Source organism: Rattus norvegicus, chromosome 16 (assembly GCF_021556685.1).
Source record: "Rattus norvegicus strain SHRSP/BbbUtx chromosome 16, alternate assembly SHRSP_T2T, whole genome shotgun sequence".
NCBI classification, from domain to species: Eukaryota; Metazoa; Chordata; class Mammalia; order Rodentia; family Muridae; genus Rattus; species Rattus norvegicus.
The window spans coordinates 34,706,737-34,725,851 of record NC_141549.1 but is presented as its reverse complement, the minus strand read 5'-3'; the positions used below and the strand labels follow the sequence as shown (position 1 = coordinate 34,725,851).

Here is a 19,115-nt window from a genome sequence, read left to right as displayed (position 1 = left end):
CTGTGGCTTCACAGGAATGCCATCTGTGTGAAGCTGCTGGAGACTGGGGAACTCTGCCCTGGTTATGCAGATCTCAGGCATGGTTCCATTGCCTGCCAGTTGTTCCGGAAAAGGATGGCCGATCCTGAACAGCCTTGGAAAAGACTTTGGCATCTTCGCTGTTATTGTAGCAGCCACTGCTGCTACAGCCACGGTGTCTACAGTGTCTGGGATTGCCCTCCCCCAATCTATTGTTAGGCAAGCACAGTGAGTAAACTTTCTGGAGTAGTTGCTGATGGTTGGGAATTCTAAAATTTACATACAGGAACAGCTTGACAATGGACCTCAGTGTTATGGCCCTTCATGTTCTGGCCTTAGGGTGCTGCAGTAGTCGGCCTTGTGCTTCTCTTCACATGCGCAAACAGCACTCCCAGTCCTGGGCAGCAACTAAGCAGGTGTTGTTCTCCTTGGTAGGAGACAAACTCTCTGCCCAAATTGGGCTCAGCCTTCACCAGAAGCAGTTAGCCAAGGACAGGCAACTCTTTGGGGCCAGGCCTCACCTAAGACAAGAAATTCTGAGACTGGCAGAATTTTCCAGAGACGGGAAAGAGGTTTGATAACCCAAAGTGTCCTAAGACAGGCGCTGCTTAAAGATTATTATAGGGGGACTTGCTTAATAAAATAAAAATAGGGGGACTTGTCACAGCTTCCTGGGTCCCCTGCAGTGTTTTACCCCCTTGTCAGACCCTTCTGGGTCCCTTGCAGGATTTGACCCCTGCTGAGCCCTGCTGATGCATGTGGAAGCCTTTTGTTCCTAACAAAGGAACAACCTGGCCTGGTAACAACACATCTGGGTGATGGTCAGTTCATTCTTGCCTTTTGTTTTTTCCCAGTCTTTTGTTCTTGGGATTTAGGCTGGTCTTCCTGGATTTCTCCCCAGTAAATTGGGGGCATGTATTTGGTCTTTTGTTACTGAAGCCTTAAGCTGGGGTTTCCCACCGTGCTTCCCAGATTTTTTCCACCTGGTCAACTTGGGGTATATATTTGGTAAAAAAAAAAAAAAAAAGACTACAGAATTGACTTTTCTTTCTTAACATGAATAACCCGTGTGTGTGTATTTTTTAATCCTGCAGGCTTACGCCCGGTTCTTGGTGCTGTGTTGGTGTGGGCATTGACAGTATTGTACATTGAGCATTTAACACATAAATCTGGTTGTTGAGTTCTAGTTTCCTGAGACATGACTTCACTGGGTGTTGGGAATGTGAACAGAGTCTGTGATAGGAAGCCATGCTAGTCTATAAAATGCTTGGGGCTAGCATGGTGTGGGGCCATGCTAGCATGGCCCGAGGAATGCTATGTGAGTCTCAGGCATGATAACAATTGCCAAGGGGACAGAGTGTGAAAGCAGTAACAGAGAAACAGCTAGAGCATGCTGATCCTCGGGAGTGAAAACTTGCAGGAACCAGGACGAGTGTCATTTTTTATAATTTTACAGCAACATTTATGATATTTAGAATAGCCAGCACACTCTAAGATCAACTCCATAGATACTGACAACGATCTGATTTCAAAGCACAGTGCTAAAGGTTATAAAGCAATCCCTTAGCAATCTATCAAAATATTAGGAAAATTATTTTAAAATATATAATATGAAAAACAGCCTAAATATTCTTAGGTTCTCTACATAAATTTTCAAATCTAGCAGAAGGCATATGTTCTTGGATGACCATTGGATATCAGACATTGGTGCACTGTGGTGGTCTGGCATTTGGGGCTTGATCTCATGGGTGTGGAAGGAACATTTGCCCATGCAACATCATGACATCCTTCCAAATCTCACTACTTAGCATTGTAAAATACAAACTAATGTCAAGCAGTACCTGCCTCCTTGAATCTCTCTTCTGCATTCCTGTCCAACCTCACCATCTTCTGATGATGACTTCCTGCCCTCTCCTCCAGATCCACATCCTTCAGGCCCACAAGGTCTAGTTCAATCCAGCTTTGCTCACTCCACATTTCAAAGCCACTACTCTACTATCCTTTTCAGAGTTCTTGAAGCTATACCAATCCCTGTAATTAATTTTACAGTGGTAAATGGAAGGAGCGGTAGAAAATTGGGATGGATTTATTTCACATGTTGTTTATTTTTTTATGTACATATTCTTGAGACTACTCCTTTACTAGGTATCCTAGGAGGGGCGCTTCTGTTCCCTACATAAGCCATGCTCTTCTGCTCCCTTCAAGACTTTGCATCTCAATCTTTCCCCTCTTCTGCTCAATCTAATTTTCTCCCTTACCATGTCTTTTCATCTGCATATAAACATATTCCAGTAATTCCTGCCTGAAAACAAACTATCCTTTATGACCTCATATTCTTTTCCAGACACTGCCAATATTTTTGCTCACCAGAAACTTCCTGAATCCAATATCTGCTACTGCTTCCCCAGTTTTCAAACTTTCCTCATTGAATGACACCCTGTCCCTGATCTCCCTCTTGCTAAAAATCACCAACAATGCCCAGCATGGCTAAAGTCAGTGGTTTGTTCCTTGACCTCATCTGACTTCTCAGTAGAATGGACACTGCCAGCAAGTCCCTCCTTCCTGAAGCCACTTCCTTTTCCTTGGGTAATGGTAAGTTTTAACTGTCAATTGATACAATGTATCATCTGGAAGGCAGTGAGAGATTGGTTTGATTAGGCTGATCTGTGAGCATGTCTGTGGTGGATTGTCTTGATTATGCTAATGAACATGACAAGACTCAGCCCACTGAGGGCAGCACTATTCTCTAGGCAAGGTATCTTAGGCTAAATGTAAAGAGCAAATTAAGCAATATAAAGCTTGCAAGTATTTGGTCCTCTCTGTTTTGACGATGAGTATCATGTGACCTGCTGATTCAAGTTCCCACTACCTTGAATTTCCTGAAATAATGGACCAAACCCTGGAATTCTGAATGAAAACAAACCCTTTTACCTCCAAGTTGCTTTAGTCCCTAGTTCCTGGCTGATGAGGTCCAGGTACCTTGGAATCTTTTGGTTCCTTCTGGCCTCCTGGGCTTTCCTATCTAGGCCTTTGCATGTGGTTGCTCTGCCTGGAGCACCCTCTCCTCAGATTTTCTTCTCTTCTCTGCTGGTTTTACATCAAATGTCACTGTTTTAGGGTGACTTACCACACATGCATCCTATCAATTGCCTTTATGTCCTTCATAGACTTGCCAGGTTCTTGATTTTTAAGGATTTTCTGGGCCTTTCCTTCTGGACTATGAGCTCTAGAATAGCAATGCATTCGCTAATGTGAGATTTGTGTAAAGACCAGTACATGTGAGGATGGTGAAAAATAAAGCATTACTGTGTCCTAAAAAATGCTATCAAACCAGAACAAGGAAGACAAGGATAGTAACCCCAGGATAGGAAGAACTTCCTCTTATTCTGGGCCAGCAAAGATGTGGCAGACTTACCTGGATTTGAATCTTTGACTAGGTGAACACACACACACACACACACACACACACACACACACACACACACACACGCACGCACAGGGTAGAGAATACCCAGCCATCATTTTTCCTATCATTATGTTATTAATATCATTATTACTATTGTGTGTGGTGTGCATACTCAGTATGGAGGCCAGGGGAACACTCTTGGGAGTCCCTTCTCTTCTACTATATGGGTCCCAAACTCAAGTTGTCAGGCTTGGCAGCAAGTGGCCCTATCCACTGTGCTGTCTTAAGGGCCCAAACAATGGAATTTAGATAATTTCCAACTAATAATAGGTTTTGAAACATTTAGAAAAGATTTTTTTTGTTGTTGTTGTTGATATTTAAAAATTTACCACCTCTTTGCTTCTGGTAGCCTCTAGTAACTCCTTGTTAATGCAGAATTAGCAATGTGTTTGAGCAAGACCTGAATCTAACCAGAGCTGGAGTTAGTGCATGCAAACATTTCTTACTTGAACTCACAGTGAGACTAAGAATGGACCTGAGCTTGACTCTCATTCATAAAAACTTAAATATTTATCCATATTTAACAAGGTCAGTGTTCCCATGCTCATGGATTGGCAGAGTTAATATAGGAAAAATAACCATTTTGCCAAAAGCAATCTCTGTCAAAATTCCAACTCAATTCTTCATAGAGTTAGAAAGAGCAATTTGCAAATTCATTTGGAATAACAAAAAACCCAGGATAGCAAAAACTATACTGAACAATAAAAGAACTTCTAGGGGAATCGCGGTCCCTGAAATCAAGCTGTATTATAGAACAATAGTGATAAAAAATTGTATAGTATTAGTACAGAGATAGGCAGGTAGATCAATGGAATAGAATTGAAGACCCAGAAATGAATTCCCACACCTATTGTCACTTGGTCTTTGACAAAGAAGCTAAAACCATCCAGTGGAAAAAAGTCAGCATTTTCAACAAATGATGCTGGTTCCACTGGTGGGCAGTATGTAGAAGAAAGCAAATTGATCCATTCTTATTGCCTTGTACAAAGCTCAAGTCCAAGTGGAACAAAGACATCCACAAGATACACTGAAACTAATAGAAGAAAAGGTGGGAAAGAGCCTCAAACACATGGGCATAGGGGAAAATTTCCCAAACAGAACACCAATGTCTTATGTCCTAAGATTCAGAATCAACAAATGGGACTTCATAAAATTTCAAAGCTTCTGAAAGGCAAAGGACACTGTAATTAAGACAACATGGTAACCAACAGATTGGGAAAAGAACTTTACCAATCCTACATCTGATAGAGGGTTACTATTCAATATATACAAAAAACTCAAGAAGTTAGATTTCAAAGAGTCAAATAACCCTACTAAAAATGGGGTACAGAGCTAAACAAAGAATTCTCAGCTGAGGAATATCAAATGGCTGAGAAGTACCTAAAGAGATGTTATTGTTAATCATCAGGGAAATGCAAATCAAAACAACCCTGAGATTCTACCTGTCACCAGTGAAAATGGCTAAGATCAAAAACTCAGGTAACAACAGATACAGGTAAGGATGTGGAGAAAGAGGAACACTCTTTCAATGTTGGTGGGATTACAAGCTGGTACAACCATTCTGGAAATCAGTGTGGAGGTTCCTCAGAAACTTAGACATTGTACTACCTGAGGACCCAGCTATACAACTCCTGGGCATATACAAAAATGATACTCCAACGTACAACAAAGACACATGCTCCATTATGTTCATAGCAGCCTTATTTATAATAGCCAGAAGGTAGAAAGAACCCAGATGCCTTTCAACAGAGGAATGGATACAGAAAATGTGATACATCTATACAAGGAGTACTACTCAGCTATCAAAAACAATGACTTCATGAAATTCATAGGTAAATGAATGGAACTAGAAAATATTATCCTGAGTGAGGTAACCCAATCACAAAAAACACACACATGGTATGCACTCACTGATAAGTGGATATTAGCTCAAAAGCTTGAATTACCAAAAATACAATCCACAGACCACATGAAGCTCAAGAAGGACAACTAAAGTTCAGGTGCTTCAGTCCTTCTTAAAAGAGGAAACAAAAATATTCATAGGAGGGTATATGGAGACAAAATTTGGAGCAGAGACTGAAGGAATGGCCATTCAGAGCCTACCCCACCTGGGGATCCAGCCCATATTTATATATACAGCCACCAAACCTAGACAATATTGATGAAGCTAAGAAGTATATGCTGACAGGAGCCTGATATAGCTGTCTCCTGAGAGGCTCAGCCAGAGCATGACAAATACAGAGGCGAATGCTAGCAGCCAACTATTGAACTGAGAATGGGTTCCCCATTGGAGGAGTTAGAGAAAGGATTGAAGGAGCTGAAGGAACTTGCAACCCCATAAGAACAACAATGCCAACCAACCAGAGCTCCCAGGAACTAAACCACCATCCAAAGAGTACACATGGACAGACCCATGACTCCGGCTGCCTATGTAGCAGAGGATGTCCTTGTTGGGCACCAATGAGAGGAGAAGCCCTTGATCCTGTCAAGGCTGGACTCCCCAGTGTAGGGAAATGTCAGGGCAGGGAGACGGGAAAGGGGGGATGGTTAGGGAGGGGGAACACCCTTCTAGAAGAAGGGGGAGGGGGAGGGGATAGGGGGCTTACAGATGTAAAACTGGGAATAACATTTGAAGTGTAAATAAAAAATGTCCAATTAAAAAAAAATACAGAAGGTGAAGGTTACCCAATTTCTATAATAATTTATGTTATTCTTGGGAAGATGAACCTTATTGGCTCCTTATGCTGCTTTGCCTAACTCCTTTGCCCTTCCTTCAATCTATATAAGGTTGCACACTATCTATACTCACAAAACTTATGACCAAGGGCTGATCTTACTGAGCATCATGGGAAAACTATGCATTGGGAAAGAAAAATCCAGCCTCAAGCCAACAAGGCATTTTATTTTAAAGCGTTCTGAATGAACAGGTGTGAGATCATATTGTGCAGACAGGTTCCCTTCAGTCCCCTCCACTGTGTTCTACAACACCACATGAGGGTCACCATGGAGCCTGCCCATTATTGACACTTAGTAAGAACTCATTTGGCACCAGAAGTCTTTTGCCATCAACTTTTCATTTATGGAGCACTTTAAAACAGTCATCATTGTGATGTCCTGCCTCAGAACATGGACTTTAACTTGGGGGAGTCCCTCTCAATCTGTCTGGGTCTGCTTCTCATTTGCAAAATGGAAATCAGAGAAATGCCTCAAAGGACTAAGAGTGACATTTATCTGCATGCCTTCGTGTTGCAAGCGCCATATGGGCAATAGGTATTAGCCAGGAACTGTTTCCTTTCTCTAAGAGGAGAAGGTAGCTTGAGGTCCCTGGAAATACTTAGACAAAGTAGACAGTCCTTTCAAAAGCAAAGGTACCAGTTTCTAGTCAACAGTACTTGTTATTTTAAAAACTGTTTTTGACAGCTGTAGACAAGAGTTTGGATCTTATATCCTTTGGCTTTCCTAGTGACATGATATAATGTAATTAGACTACATAGCTGAAACCTGAAGATCACCTAGCAGAGGCCTCAAGTATTTCCATGATTGTCCAAAAGTTTAACTATTATTGAAGAAGCAACTGATTTACAGGATAGTCATTAAGTTGTAGATTTAAAGGTGATCTGAGAAGTGTGTCTAAAGCCCTTCTGATTATTTAAAAGTACTGGTTCTGACACAGAAATACTTTCATTCTCAAAGGTCACAAGGTGTGATCATGTTAAAAATGATTAGTGATTAACCAACAGAAGCATTCCATTCTCTCAAACTGCTCCTACGGCACTGGTTTCTTAAGTCATTCCCACCAATTCATTCAAGGTTATGGTTAATTAGTGGAAGTAAGGGCGTCTCAACAATGACAAAACCAAAACCAAACACAAGCACAATGCTCACACTTAGTAAAAATGAAAACATTTCAAAGTACTCCTCACTTCGAATTCCCATGAGGGACTTCCTAAACCTTTTCTAACTTTGGATGATACGTGTTTTAAGTACTTTTCCATACTTCATTTACTTTGGGGGCCACTGAATTGGGTGCTTTACATTGTAAATTAGTTCAAGTGAATGTGGTGGAGATAAAAAGTGGTGTCGGCATTGGCATTAGGCAGAGTTGGTGCATGCCTGACTGTCAGAACTGTTCAAGGAAGAATTCAATGTACTCCAAGAGGGTTTTGTTGGTGGTGGTGGTGGTAGTGGTTTTTAGAATAACTAGGGTTTAACCCACATGACTACAGTGCTGCTTGCAAGGATGTCTAAAGACCATCTACACTTCACCCCTCCACACCCTCCTTACCTTCAATGAACACCTCTGCAGATGTGCTGTCTGAGCCGCTGGGGTTTGTAGCCAGACACGTGTAGCGACCTGTGTCGTCCTCAAAGGCCTCAGCAATGACCAAGGTGTGCAGCTCCCCACCCTCGCAGTGGATCTGAATGTCAGGACAGTTGTACAGCTCCTTCCCCTCACAGAACCATCTGTAGGACATGGGAAGGACAGCGATGACAGAGGGATGGGTGAGGTATGGGCTGGATACTATGCTAGAAGATGTTTGCTTGATAAAAGATCTGTGTCAGTGTTACTCATGGAAACTGAACCCAGACTGTGAAATTAATGACTAGACATACTTAGCCCACAAAGGATTTCTTTGCAAAGCATCTTGCACGTTTTAGTAACCTTAAATTAAGTGACCTTGTTGAACTTGTACAGACCGTTTGGTTACAAAATTAAGGGACTAAAACATCAAAGTGTCTTAACAACATGTTTTATAATGAAAGACTCCCATGATCGTTATAATTTTACCTATTATTCTTATGCAAGGAAGCACGTAAAGAAAGATAAATTTCATGCTCAAACTATCTGTGGCACTGAGGAAACATGGTCATTAACTCAATTCCTATTGAGCAGTAAGACTCTGAGCACGGAGCAGGACAGGGTCGAATGCCTTCCCATTTCTGATATTTATGATGGTTTCTAGTTGCTTTGCTCTCCAAGACGGAGAGAGGGGGAGCAACTGGGCTGTACTTTTTTTCTTGCTAGTCAGCCCTTTTTTTCCCAAACAGCGGGAGAGACTGATTGACAGAGGTTCCCACCCACAGACCTTCTTCCCTAGCTCCCTAGTTTCTCAATGGCCACAGCAGCTGCTTTTGCATAAAACAAAGCAAAACAAACCTTTCCCTCAAACCTGCTAGTACGATGTGTTCTTAAAGAAACACAGAGGAACATGCTAATTTAAAGTAAGAATCTCAGAGATTTTGGTTCTATTTTTTCGATTCAGCTCTTAATGCCATTAAGAAATTGGTTCTGTTTCTGATATTCTGTAAGATTCTATGGGCTTGGCCACCCCTCTGTGAAAAGATGACAACATTGGGGACTAATTTTTTATTTGGAGTCACGGGATGTAGGTCTACATTTAAGCTGAAAAGAAAGTTAGTGAATCAAAGGCGCTTGCTAATTCTCGAAGCCACATTAAAAACCACCTGCAGATACTTACAAGAGACCAGCCATGACTTCAGGAATTAACAAATACAAGACAGTCAGCCAATATCATGCACCATTTTATGTAATGAGGCTCCTATCATTTTGGGGTAGCAACAGAAAGGGGCAACCTTTCTTGATTCTGGGGAACAGTGTGATTGTTCTTGTTTGCATAGAGTCTTAGAGATTCATCCAGCTTTAAGCCATATCTCATCCCCTTTCTTCTACAGCTTGCTACCCACTAGCACTAAGCGTGATGTTGGCTGTAGTTGATCTCCCATCTCTGAAATATGATAAATTCCATGTCCGTCACCAGACTAAAGCTCTTGAATTTCTTCCTCCTGTCACTCCTTAAAGTTCAGGTCTTTCATTGATGGCTTCCTAGTGACCTCACCTTAACTTTACTTTCTTCCGTTGTTTTTATGATAAACTTCTGTTTCTGCCTAATATTCCAGGGACTCTCTACACTGCTACAACACCTCAAGGGTTACTCTCCTACCCTTCTTCCCCACACCTTTGCTTCTTTGCAATTCTATTCTGATCCTCGAATCCAACCTCATTACAAATATCTTCTACCAGGCTAGGCCAAAGGCTTACTCAAAGGACACACTCCACGGACCACATGACCGCTGAGTGTTGTTTAAACAAAGGAACAGAACTGTGTTTGGTAAACTCTGAAACAAATGTGGGGTTTGTGCATCTGTCTGGCAGCAGATAGTTTTGTCTTCGAGGAAAAGGAAGATATAAACACACTGTTTAGGGAAAAGGCATCATGAAAAGGTACAGGTGGTTTAAGAAGATGATGTTGTCTGAGGGCGTGGATGTACCTCAATGGGAGGCCTTTGTCAGTCATCCATGAGTATGTGCAGACTTGCACCCTCTACCTCAGCAACTGCAGCAATTCTGCTTGATGATATGCCCTGGTCCTGCTAACCCTTATCAGCAACTCTTGATTCTTCATCCCAAGGCCATCATGTGTCATATCTACCGTCTCTTGTATTAAGACACATTGACAATTCTTTTGCTTTGCCCGCCGATACAAAAAACTTTTAATATCACTTTGCTTATTTGATAATTGATCACTTACTACTTTTTAAATGATTTGTTGATTTTGTATGTATGTGTGTTTGCCTGTATGTATGTCTGCATACCACGCACATGCTTGGTGCACATGGTAGCCAGAAGAAGATGTTATATCCCCTGAGACTGTACTTGTTGATGACCAAGAGGTTCCACGTGGTACTGGAAATTTAGCCTGGGTCCTCTGCAAGAAAACCAAATGCTCTAAAGGGCTGAGCTATCTTTCTAGCCCTATTTACCACTAGGTTTTTATATCGTTCATATTACTTTCTTCTATCATTACTCAATGTCTAATATATCTACATCTTACTTTCCACTTAGCAAATGGATTACTTTTTATTAGTACAAAATAATGAGTTTTAGTGAGATAATTCCATACATACACTGTAACATATTTTGATTATATTTCCAACTTTCCTCCACATTCTTCCATGTGCCCCTCCTTGCTCTTCCTTTCTGATTGTTTTTTTAAGATAGGGTCTCACTCAATAGCCCAGGCTGGCTTGGAACTTACAGTGAGCCTCCTGAGTGTCCTAGGGTTATAGGTCTTACACACCATGACTGGATTAATTTTCTCCCCTCCCCCCCATACTCATATACCTTTTGAATATGAACTACTTTTTTATTGGAAAGTATATTTAGAGCAATTTCTTACTGATCCTCTATGAGCAGCACCGAGCTGGTGCGTATCTGTCACACTTTATCCATGCTCAGCCTTTAGAGCTATGCTCTACTCTCTTTATCAAATGGTCTGGGAAGGTCTACAGAAAAATACAGTTTTTCTGATCGAGCACTTGCCAAACTTAATAGATCATGAGTTCTTATTAAGCACCTACTAAGATCCTATGTGCATACTATGAGATGTTTTTCTAGAATATTAATTCAATAGAACTTTTATTTTTAAAAGACCAATTATGGTATAATAAAGATAAGTTTATGACTAAAAGAAAACAAAATCTCCAAGCAAAATACATAAGACCTAAAATATACCTTAAAAGTATATATTTTATATACCAGAAAGGGTAAGATAAGTGCTTTCTTTGCAACAATGGACTTACACACACACACACACACACACACACACACACACACACACAGACATACACACACAAACAAACACAATGACACACATACATATAGAAAGAGGAAAGAGACCCCCACATACAGACACACAGACACACAGACACACAGACACACACAGACACACACACAGACACACACACACACAGAAAGACCCACCCCACAAACACATAGCACACAGAACATACACACACAGACCCCCAACAAACAAATACAATGACACACATACATATAGAGAAAGAAAGAGACCCCCACATACAGACATACAGAGACACACACACATAGAGACACCACACACACACACACAGACACACACACACAGACACTCACACACGCCTGCACACATGCATACAAGTTTTTAGGAGGTAAGCTCTTTGAGAGACAGGTTCTTTTGTACTCACTGTGTTAATTTAACATCTCCCAGGGTTGGTCATGAACTCATGATCTTCCTGCATCTGCACCCCAAGTGCTGGTGCCATGGACACGTGACCTCCCACTCAGTTGTGCATATATTTAAATCAGTTCTTCCTTGTGTTGTACTATCCTAGTCAATGTATCTTTCTTCTGGGCTTCTGACTTGGGCTTTTATACATAGTCACTGGGCTTCGGTAGAGTGTTTGGAGTGCAGAGTGTGTTAAACACACCTTTGAGTTTCCGTGTTTCTGCTGCTTTGGCATCTGAGGTCTTGTGACCATGGAGGACTGACCTTCCCATGGTCAGCCATATCTAGAGATCGCACACTGCCTGCACGCATGCTTTTCACATGCAACCCAGAGCACCTGCTCCTGCCATAGTCTCCACTGGGCTGTCACTCTGGGTGACCACCTGTTTACTTACCCTCATGGTTCCTGAGCCAGGTACTAAAAAGCAAGGACAAGCCCTGTACATAGGAACCCACTGATTATCAAATGGGCCAGCCATCAGTTGGTTCATTCTATTACCAGCCTTTCCATAGACATTGTAAGACTGGCTTCTATCCAGATTCCCTGCCCTTATTTGGCCATGGGGTTGACTTGATTCTTCTTGTAGTGTGGCTGTGTCCCCTCCTTTTGTGAACTGTACATATAAATGCTTATTTCCCACAGTGTCCCACTATGCTGCCCTGGCTGGCCTTGAACTGGGAGATCTCATACTTCAGTCTCCCCATTAATAAACTAACTTCTAATTGCAATAAGATCCTAGCTTGTTAGCTTCATAATAGCTGACATTTCAAAAGCTGGACCACTGACAATGATTTAATAAAGGAATGAGTGTATACAAGATGAAAGGGCTGAACAGATAGTTTAATTTGTACCAGTGTTATAGAGTTTGCCTTAGAATGTTTATGTCAAGAAGTTTATCCACTCTGACCAAGTCAAACTGAAGTGTACTTCACAAGTATAAACTTAAAGCAGTGTAGCTAATGAGCACATCAGGAGAGATCAGTCTCTTTTACTCTTTGCATAGCTTGTAGCAGATGTAAATCACCTTCTTTGCTAAGCTAAGAGAACCTTTGATTTTGACATCCTGACAACCCACATTAGATGAGATGTGTGCTATAGTCATGTTTGTTTAGTTAAGTTTACACGAAGTCATAATTCTAACAGCTTTCTGGCAAAGGACTCAGTGCGTTCAGTATTTAGAGAGGAGTTGAAAGTCAGGTCTGTTGATCAAACGCTGACCTCCTAAATTTTTTCCCACATTAAACTCTCATTGCTAGAGGAGTTTAAGAAAACCAGTGTTGGCATGGTAAAACTACATCGTAAAGTGTGGCCAAGGTTGTGACATTGTCCTGCTCCTCCTGTGACAGACATCACTAATCAATCAGAATGATGTAAGGGATCAGAAGCCTCAGCAAAGCTGTTTGGGCAGACTACAAAGCAGATGAAGTCAAAGCTTAAAGTGACACATGATTGCCAGCATAAGCTTGTCTCTTTCTAGAAAACACAGCCTCCTGTTCCTCTGGATGTTGAAAGCCAAAGTCCATTGGTTGAGTCGGAACCTAGATGAAAGCATGTAGTATGCCTAACCAAGAGTCTACTGGGTTAAAATTCCATGTTTTTGTTTTCTGAATTTGAATATGTAGTGTATGTGTTCCTATGTGTGCTTGTCTGTGTGCAGATGCATGCTTATATAGGCTGGGTGTGTCCTCTAGGGCGCTCTAGTTTTTCAGACAGGGTCTCTCACTGAATCTGTAGCACACTGATTGGCTAGCCTGACTGGCAATGAGCTTTGCAGATCTACCTGTCTCCATCACTACAGCATTGGTGTTTGAGATGCATGCTGCTGTGACAGATCCAAACTCAGGCCCCCATGCTTGTATATCAGGCAGTTTTACCCACCAAACCATCCACTCTGTGTTTGAGACACAGCATTGATGTGTAGCTCAGCCTGGCCTTGAACTTGTGATCCTCAGGCTTCTTGTTTCTGGTGTTACAGGTGCTGCCAATATGCTTGGCCACACCTTGAAAACTTTTGAAATAAAAAATTATTAAGCCATGCAAGTTCAATGTTGTGGTTGCAGCAAAGAGGTGACACAGTAGCTATTAAACGATTATAATAGTTAAAAGCAACATAGTCAGATTAGGGGAGAAAGTTAATATGTTGAATGTCTATATGCATTGCATTGCTTTGCGTGTAAGACCTCGCTGCATGTGAGAACTCATGGCATTTAAGAACTTGCGTTAATCTCACAGCAACCTTGTGACATCATTGCCATTATAATTTTAGATACAAGCCATCCTCATTTATCTACAGTAATGCGAACGGGGATCACAGACAATTAAATCTAGATAATCCCCCATCCCATTTCCCTCCATGCTCTGGGCTCCATCTTTCATCAAGTTTTGAGCTCTGCACATAAACATGTTTTAACAACGTTTCCCGAGTCCCACTTTCTAGTCTCTGGTGCAGCTGCCAAGCAACCAGGTAGGTTTCTTTCTAAAACATGGTCATTAGATTCATATTTACAGATTAGAAACTTGCTTTGGATAGAAGACACGTGGCCAGAGCTCAGTTTTCTCTTTTTGTCATATGGGAATATAGAACATAGGTGGGAAAAGAACTGAAAAATGTAAAGGTTTATGGAAAAGTGTATTGATATTATTCGGGGCTAGGTTCTGAGCAAAGTTTTTAATGTATACATTTCTTTTTTTGTTGGACAATGCCCCTCAGTGCCAAGGACCTCCTACAAATTCTAACTTAAAAATGTGACTATGCCAAGCACCTCAGGTTCATACGACAACAGGAAGTGCTTGAATTGAAATCTAAGAAGATGTTTTATATCAGGCGTTCCCTAGTTCGTTACAGGCTCTCTGTATTTCAAAGTGAGGTGGCTCTGCTGTGAATTCAAGGGTATCTGTCTACAGCCCTGGGCTTGATCAGGTCAGAAAGGGTCAAAGAAGGACTAAAGCAGGGGACTGCAGGTGCTTCTGAGCAAAGTGTTTCCCCTCAGAAGGGCCCACCCTTTCCATTCTTGGTTGGTAGAGGAAAATTTAACCATTTATCTCTCCGAATGGTCTTCCTCTTATGTCAGTGAGGCTCAGAGTGTATGTTGGGGCAGGGGTATTATAGGGATAATCTCTGTGTACTATGTGGAAGCGTCATCAGTTAATAAAAATCTAATGGCCAATAAGCTGAGGCAGGATTAGAAGACATAATGGGGGGGAGGGGAGGGGGGAAGAGAAGAGAAGAGAAGAGAAGAGAAGAGAAGAGAAGAGAAGAGAAGAGAAGAGAAGAGGAGGAACTCTGGGAATAGTCAAGGATGGGAGGTTTTGCCACTTGAACTGAGAGAAAGTTGGGGTGGATGTACAAAATTGAGGAACGGTAAGCAGCCATGTGGCAGGCATAGAATAGTATAAATAGGATAATGAGTATGAGCTAGTCGGAGAACAAGCCTAGCACAAGGCCTAGACATTTATTAATAGATATGTAAGACTCTGAGTCGTTATTCCAGAACTGGGGCTCCGGTGGGGAAAACCTGTGGTTACAGGGTATCTGTCTGTAAATGTTCAGAGCACATGGGTTCTCCATGACAGAACTATGAATGTTGACTTTTATGAGAATAAATCCAACTGATAAAATAAGAGGAACCAGCAAACACACCAACAAAGCATAACATAAACTTTCCAGTTGTAACATACTAATGGCTTTGGTTAAAACCGAAGTCATGTACAGCATCACTTGGCTATGAGTTGACTGGTAATTCCATTCCAGTGCGACCATTTAGCGAGAAATAGAGATTTTTATGAGCAGCCGTCTCCTCTGACCATTTTTATTTTATGGAACCACAACTACGCATCACGGAAACATTTTTGCGTGTCACATTTTAAACACGTGGCTTTTAAAATGAAACAAATCCGATTTTATAAAAGGCAAAAAGCTTCACTCTCGAATCTTGACTAACGCGCCCTGATGCTGTAAGTTAAAGACACCGGTTAACGGAAACAGGAAGACGTCCCTGAATGGAACAAAAACCTTTGAAAACAGTAGACATCTTATGTTTTCCTCTAAGTCTTTGTGTTCATGGGAAGGTATTGCTATGCTGAAAAGGTGCCTCTTGATTTTTTATTATTTTTCTTTTAAGTTTCTTTTTCATTGCTGTCACTGGTTCTAGGGAGCAAGCTGAGCTCTGAGCAATGTCCCCTCCCCAAGGCCCTTGCTTCCTTCAAGTCCCATGTCTGAAGAATACTACAGCTACCACTGTAACACCATTCTGATGAAAACGCAAAGAGATGAGAAACTCAGGAAGATCCAGGTGACCTGTTCTCCTTAAGGGATGGAAGGACTCAGCCATGAACCGGAGATCCGCAAACCCAAACGGCAAGCCTAGCGTGAGCTTCGTTTATGTCTGATCTCACTGTTCGTCAGCCCATCTGTAAGCACTGCGTTTTGTATGTCCCCAGTTAAACACCAATTAATTTTTATGGAGTAATTTTTGTCTTGTCACCAAAGATTTCTTAATTTTTCACATGTGCTCATATTAACCACAAGATGTACCCTGTTTATTCTGGCTTGTGGATTTATGGTCTGCATGAGCTGAAAGGAGTTCTTGTTTAAATTTACTATGGCTATAATTTTGTGATTGCTTAGCTTGGAGGGCAATGGCTAAATCTATGTGGACAACAGATGGACTTTAACCTTACCGTCCAAAGGGACCAATAAACGAACTGGCTTTTTGAGATCCAAAGCCCAGGGAAATCAGATAAGATAGACTAAACCAAGCTCATGGCTAGCAATTCATCTCTCAGTATTCATTTTATCTCTTGGGGGGGAGGGAGAGATGAAAACAGAAAATTAAAACAACCAATAAAACAAATCAAAACTAAACAAACCAAAAAATGGGGGGCAGGGGACTGGAGCAACTCAGATGACTAAACTTTAAAAACGATTTTATTTTGTTTTGACCATGAATGATGGTTTTGCGAAGACACATTAAGAGCGCAGAGTCATTTCATTGTTTCGCTTACAAAACAACTATAAAAGTTCTCAAGTTAAATCTATACCAAAGTATTATGCTGCCAGCGCTGTTAAACTCCTTCCTAGATGGCTCCTGAAGCTCTCCACCTGAGTGGTGCAGTGGAAAGGACATTAGTAGGTCTTACTCTTCCCAGCTTGTGCCGCTGTGATCGAGTTTACCGCATTGTGAAATCTGAGATGGATTTGCCTAGTGTTTCCTCCAACGGGCCCCAGGAAACTAGGTCTCCTTCAGGTTGACCAATAACACCGGAGAGTCCTGTAGCCAGACACATTTCCAAAACACTGAGTTCAACAAAACTAGACATCTCTCTCCACCACAGGACTTCCTAGGGCTTAGACCATGCATTTGACACAGTTGCATTTGACTATGGAATGCATGCTTTGTGAGTCAAAGGACCAGAGTAGTGTGAGATGCATTCAGGGCAGTGTTGGTGTTGGTGGTGATGGTGGTGGTGGTGGTGGTGGTGGTGGTGGTGGTGGAGGAGGAGGAAGGTGAACTGAATTATCACTAAGATTTGCTCTCACTCTGTGATAGTGGCATTTAGTACCTGGCATAAATTTTAAATATAAGGGTGTGGTGGGGGATGGGTAAGATTCTCACCCCCTGCCCCCCCACATGTCATTCAATTACAGACTTTTCAAGTTACACCTGTTACTTTAAAAATCAGCTCCTTCGCGCTACTTCTCTCCGCAAGCACACAAATAAGTCGGCATGAACCAACAAGTCATACTTCAAAGCTTCACTGTGAAAATTTGCACTCAATGCTTCCAAGCCCTCAGAGGGAAGGAATGGATTACAGAGCCTGGGAATGAGACATCGCACGCATCAAAACAGCTAGAGGTGCACGCTCAGCGATTCCGCTGCCACAGCTATGGCAGGTACTTATTAGCTATTGTTGTAACTTGGATGACATTCCAAAGGGGATAACATGGGAGATGTTTTATTAGACACCGCTGTCAATCATGTATGCTCTTGGAACTTGTCCATCCAACTCCACCGATTACCTCAGACTTATGAAACCTAGAGGGCCCAGAGCCAAAACTGGAAAAGGGACGTTGGCTCTTCTTGGTGTCTTCAACTCTAAAACTGCAGGAAGCCAACTGCAGTTCATGTCTGGACTCTCAGAATGCCCTGCTGTGTGTCTATTCCCAATGATAAGCAACAGCATGAGCACAGCTTCCTTCCTCTGGGGGAGAGCATCTTTTTCCACAAGCAAAGTTAAGGCTGTTTCATCTAAAATTCCTCTGGTTTCGTTTCTTGCCTTAAGGATGCTGCTGCTGGCTGCTCTTGACTAGAGGCAAAGGGAGAAGGAACAGGAGAGCCACAGGGGCCGAGAAGTAAAGGCGTTCACACCGTTTTCTAAAAAAGAACAAGGTGGCTCCTTTGCCATTCAAGAGGCCTTTCTTCCTATCTCTCAGTCTGCCAAATGAGCTGTAGTTGGTGGAAGCTCTATCAGTTGAGGAAAGGAACAAGGAAAAGTGGCTTCAGCTGCTCTGATTGATGGCTGTCCTGTCAGAGGCTGGGGGAGTTCACGGCCTTCCCTCACAGCTTGCTGATTCTCCCATAGTCTAATGGCATTTTAGTGTGCCCAGTTAGGCATCTCCAGAACCACAAAGCAAACACCTAAGCCAAGCTGATAATGCAAAGCTAAACTGGCCCTGCAGTCAGAAAGTCTGTGTGGAGAACATGTTCTCTTTGCAAGTGAAGGCTTTTTCACAGCTAACTTCTTTCAAAGTCACCCTGTCTCCTCTGTTTTCCCTGTGTTCTTTAGTTTATATTTCTTCCACAAGCACATATGTGGAGATGTTAGTTTTCCAAGGAGAGCTATAGTAAATGAAGTAACTACTGAAGAGAGCATGCCTGCAACTCAAGAGGGAACATTAGGGGTGGAAGGATTTTATTGCTATCTGAAGCACTCATGGCTCCTGCAGTAACTCTGCCTGGACAGTAAATGGCTTCATAAAACATGTGCAGTAACAGTCTCTCTCTCCCTCACTCTCTCTCCCTCTCCCTCTCCCTCTCTCCCTCTCCCTCTCTCTCTCTCTCATATACACACACTCACACACACAACTCACACACATACACACAAACATTCTCACACACTCACACACACACGCACACACACACACTCTCTCTCTTTTACACACACACACACACTCACACACGCACACATGCACACACACACTACATACCTATGTACAGAACTACCTAGATTAAACATGTCACACAGTCCTTGAAGCAAGTTCCTGACAGATTCCCAGACACCTCGCGAAAGCTGCTCCCCTGATTCTAGCCACATGGGTCATTCAGGTCATTCCCTCAATCACACCTGTCTCCTCATCCCGCCATTTGGATCAAGTACATACATTCAAAGTTGCAGACAAGTGAGGTGGTTTCCCAGAAAGCTGCCTCCTAGTACGTGTCTTCAGATCTCCCGGGTGCAGTTACTGCCCGAGCAGGGAGGAGCCTCAGGTATGTGGGGAAGAACAGGAAGTTGGGTTTAATTATAGGTCAGTGTAGCTGGGCGTTTGAGGAACGAATAAAATGGC

General features: G+C 42.2%; 2 protein-coding genes across 8 annotated transcripts in view; both read right to left on the bottom strand.

The window, feature by feature from the left end:
* Positions 1-19,115, bottom strand: part of Erich1 (glutamate-rich 1) — a gene marked incomplete at its 5' end in the record, with an annotated part of 52,793,804 nt that overhangs the window by 48,938,512 nt on the left and 3,836,177 nt on the right.
* Palld (palladin, cytoskeletal associated protein) overlaps positions 1-19,115 on the bottom strand; it is a 393,100-nt gene that overhangs the window by 208,930 nt on the left and 165,055 nt on the right. For 6 of the 8 annotated variants that reach the window (XM_087587230.1, XM_087587229.1, NM_001433254.1 and 3 more), the window contains 1 exon segment: positions 7,770-7,948. In XM_087587230.1, coding sequence (XP_087443356.1) covers positions 7,770-7,948 — 179 coding nt within the window. 8 annotated transcript variants of the gene reach the window in all.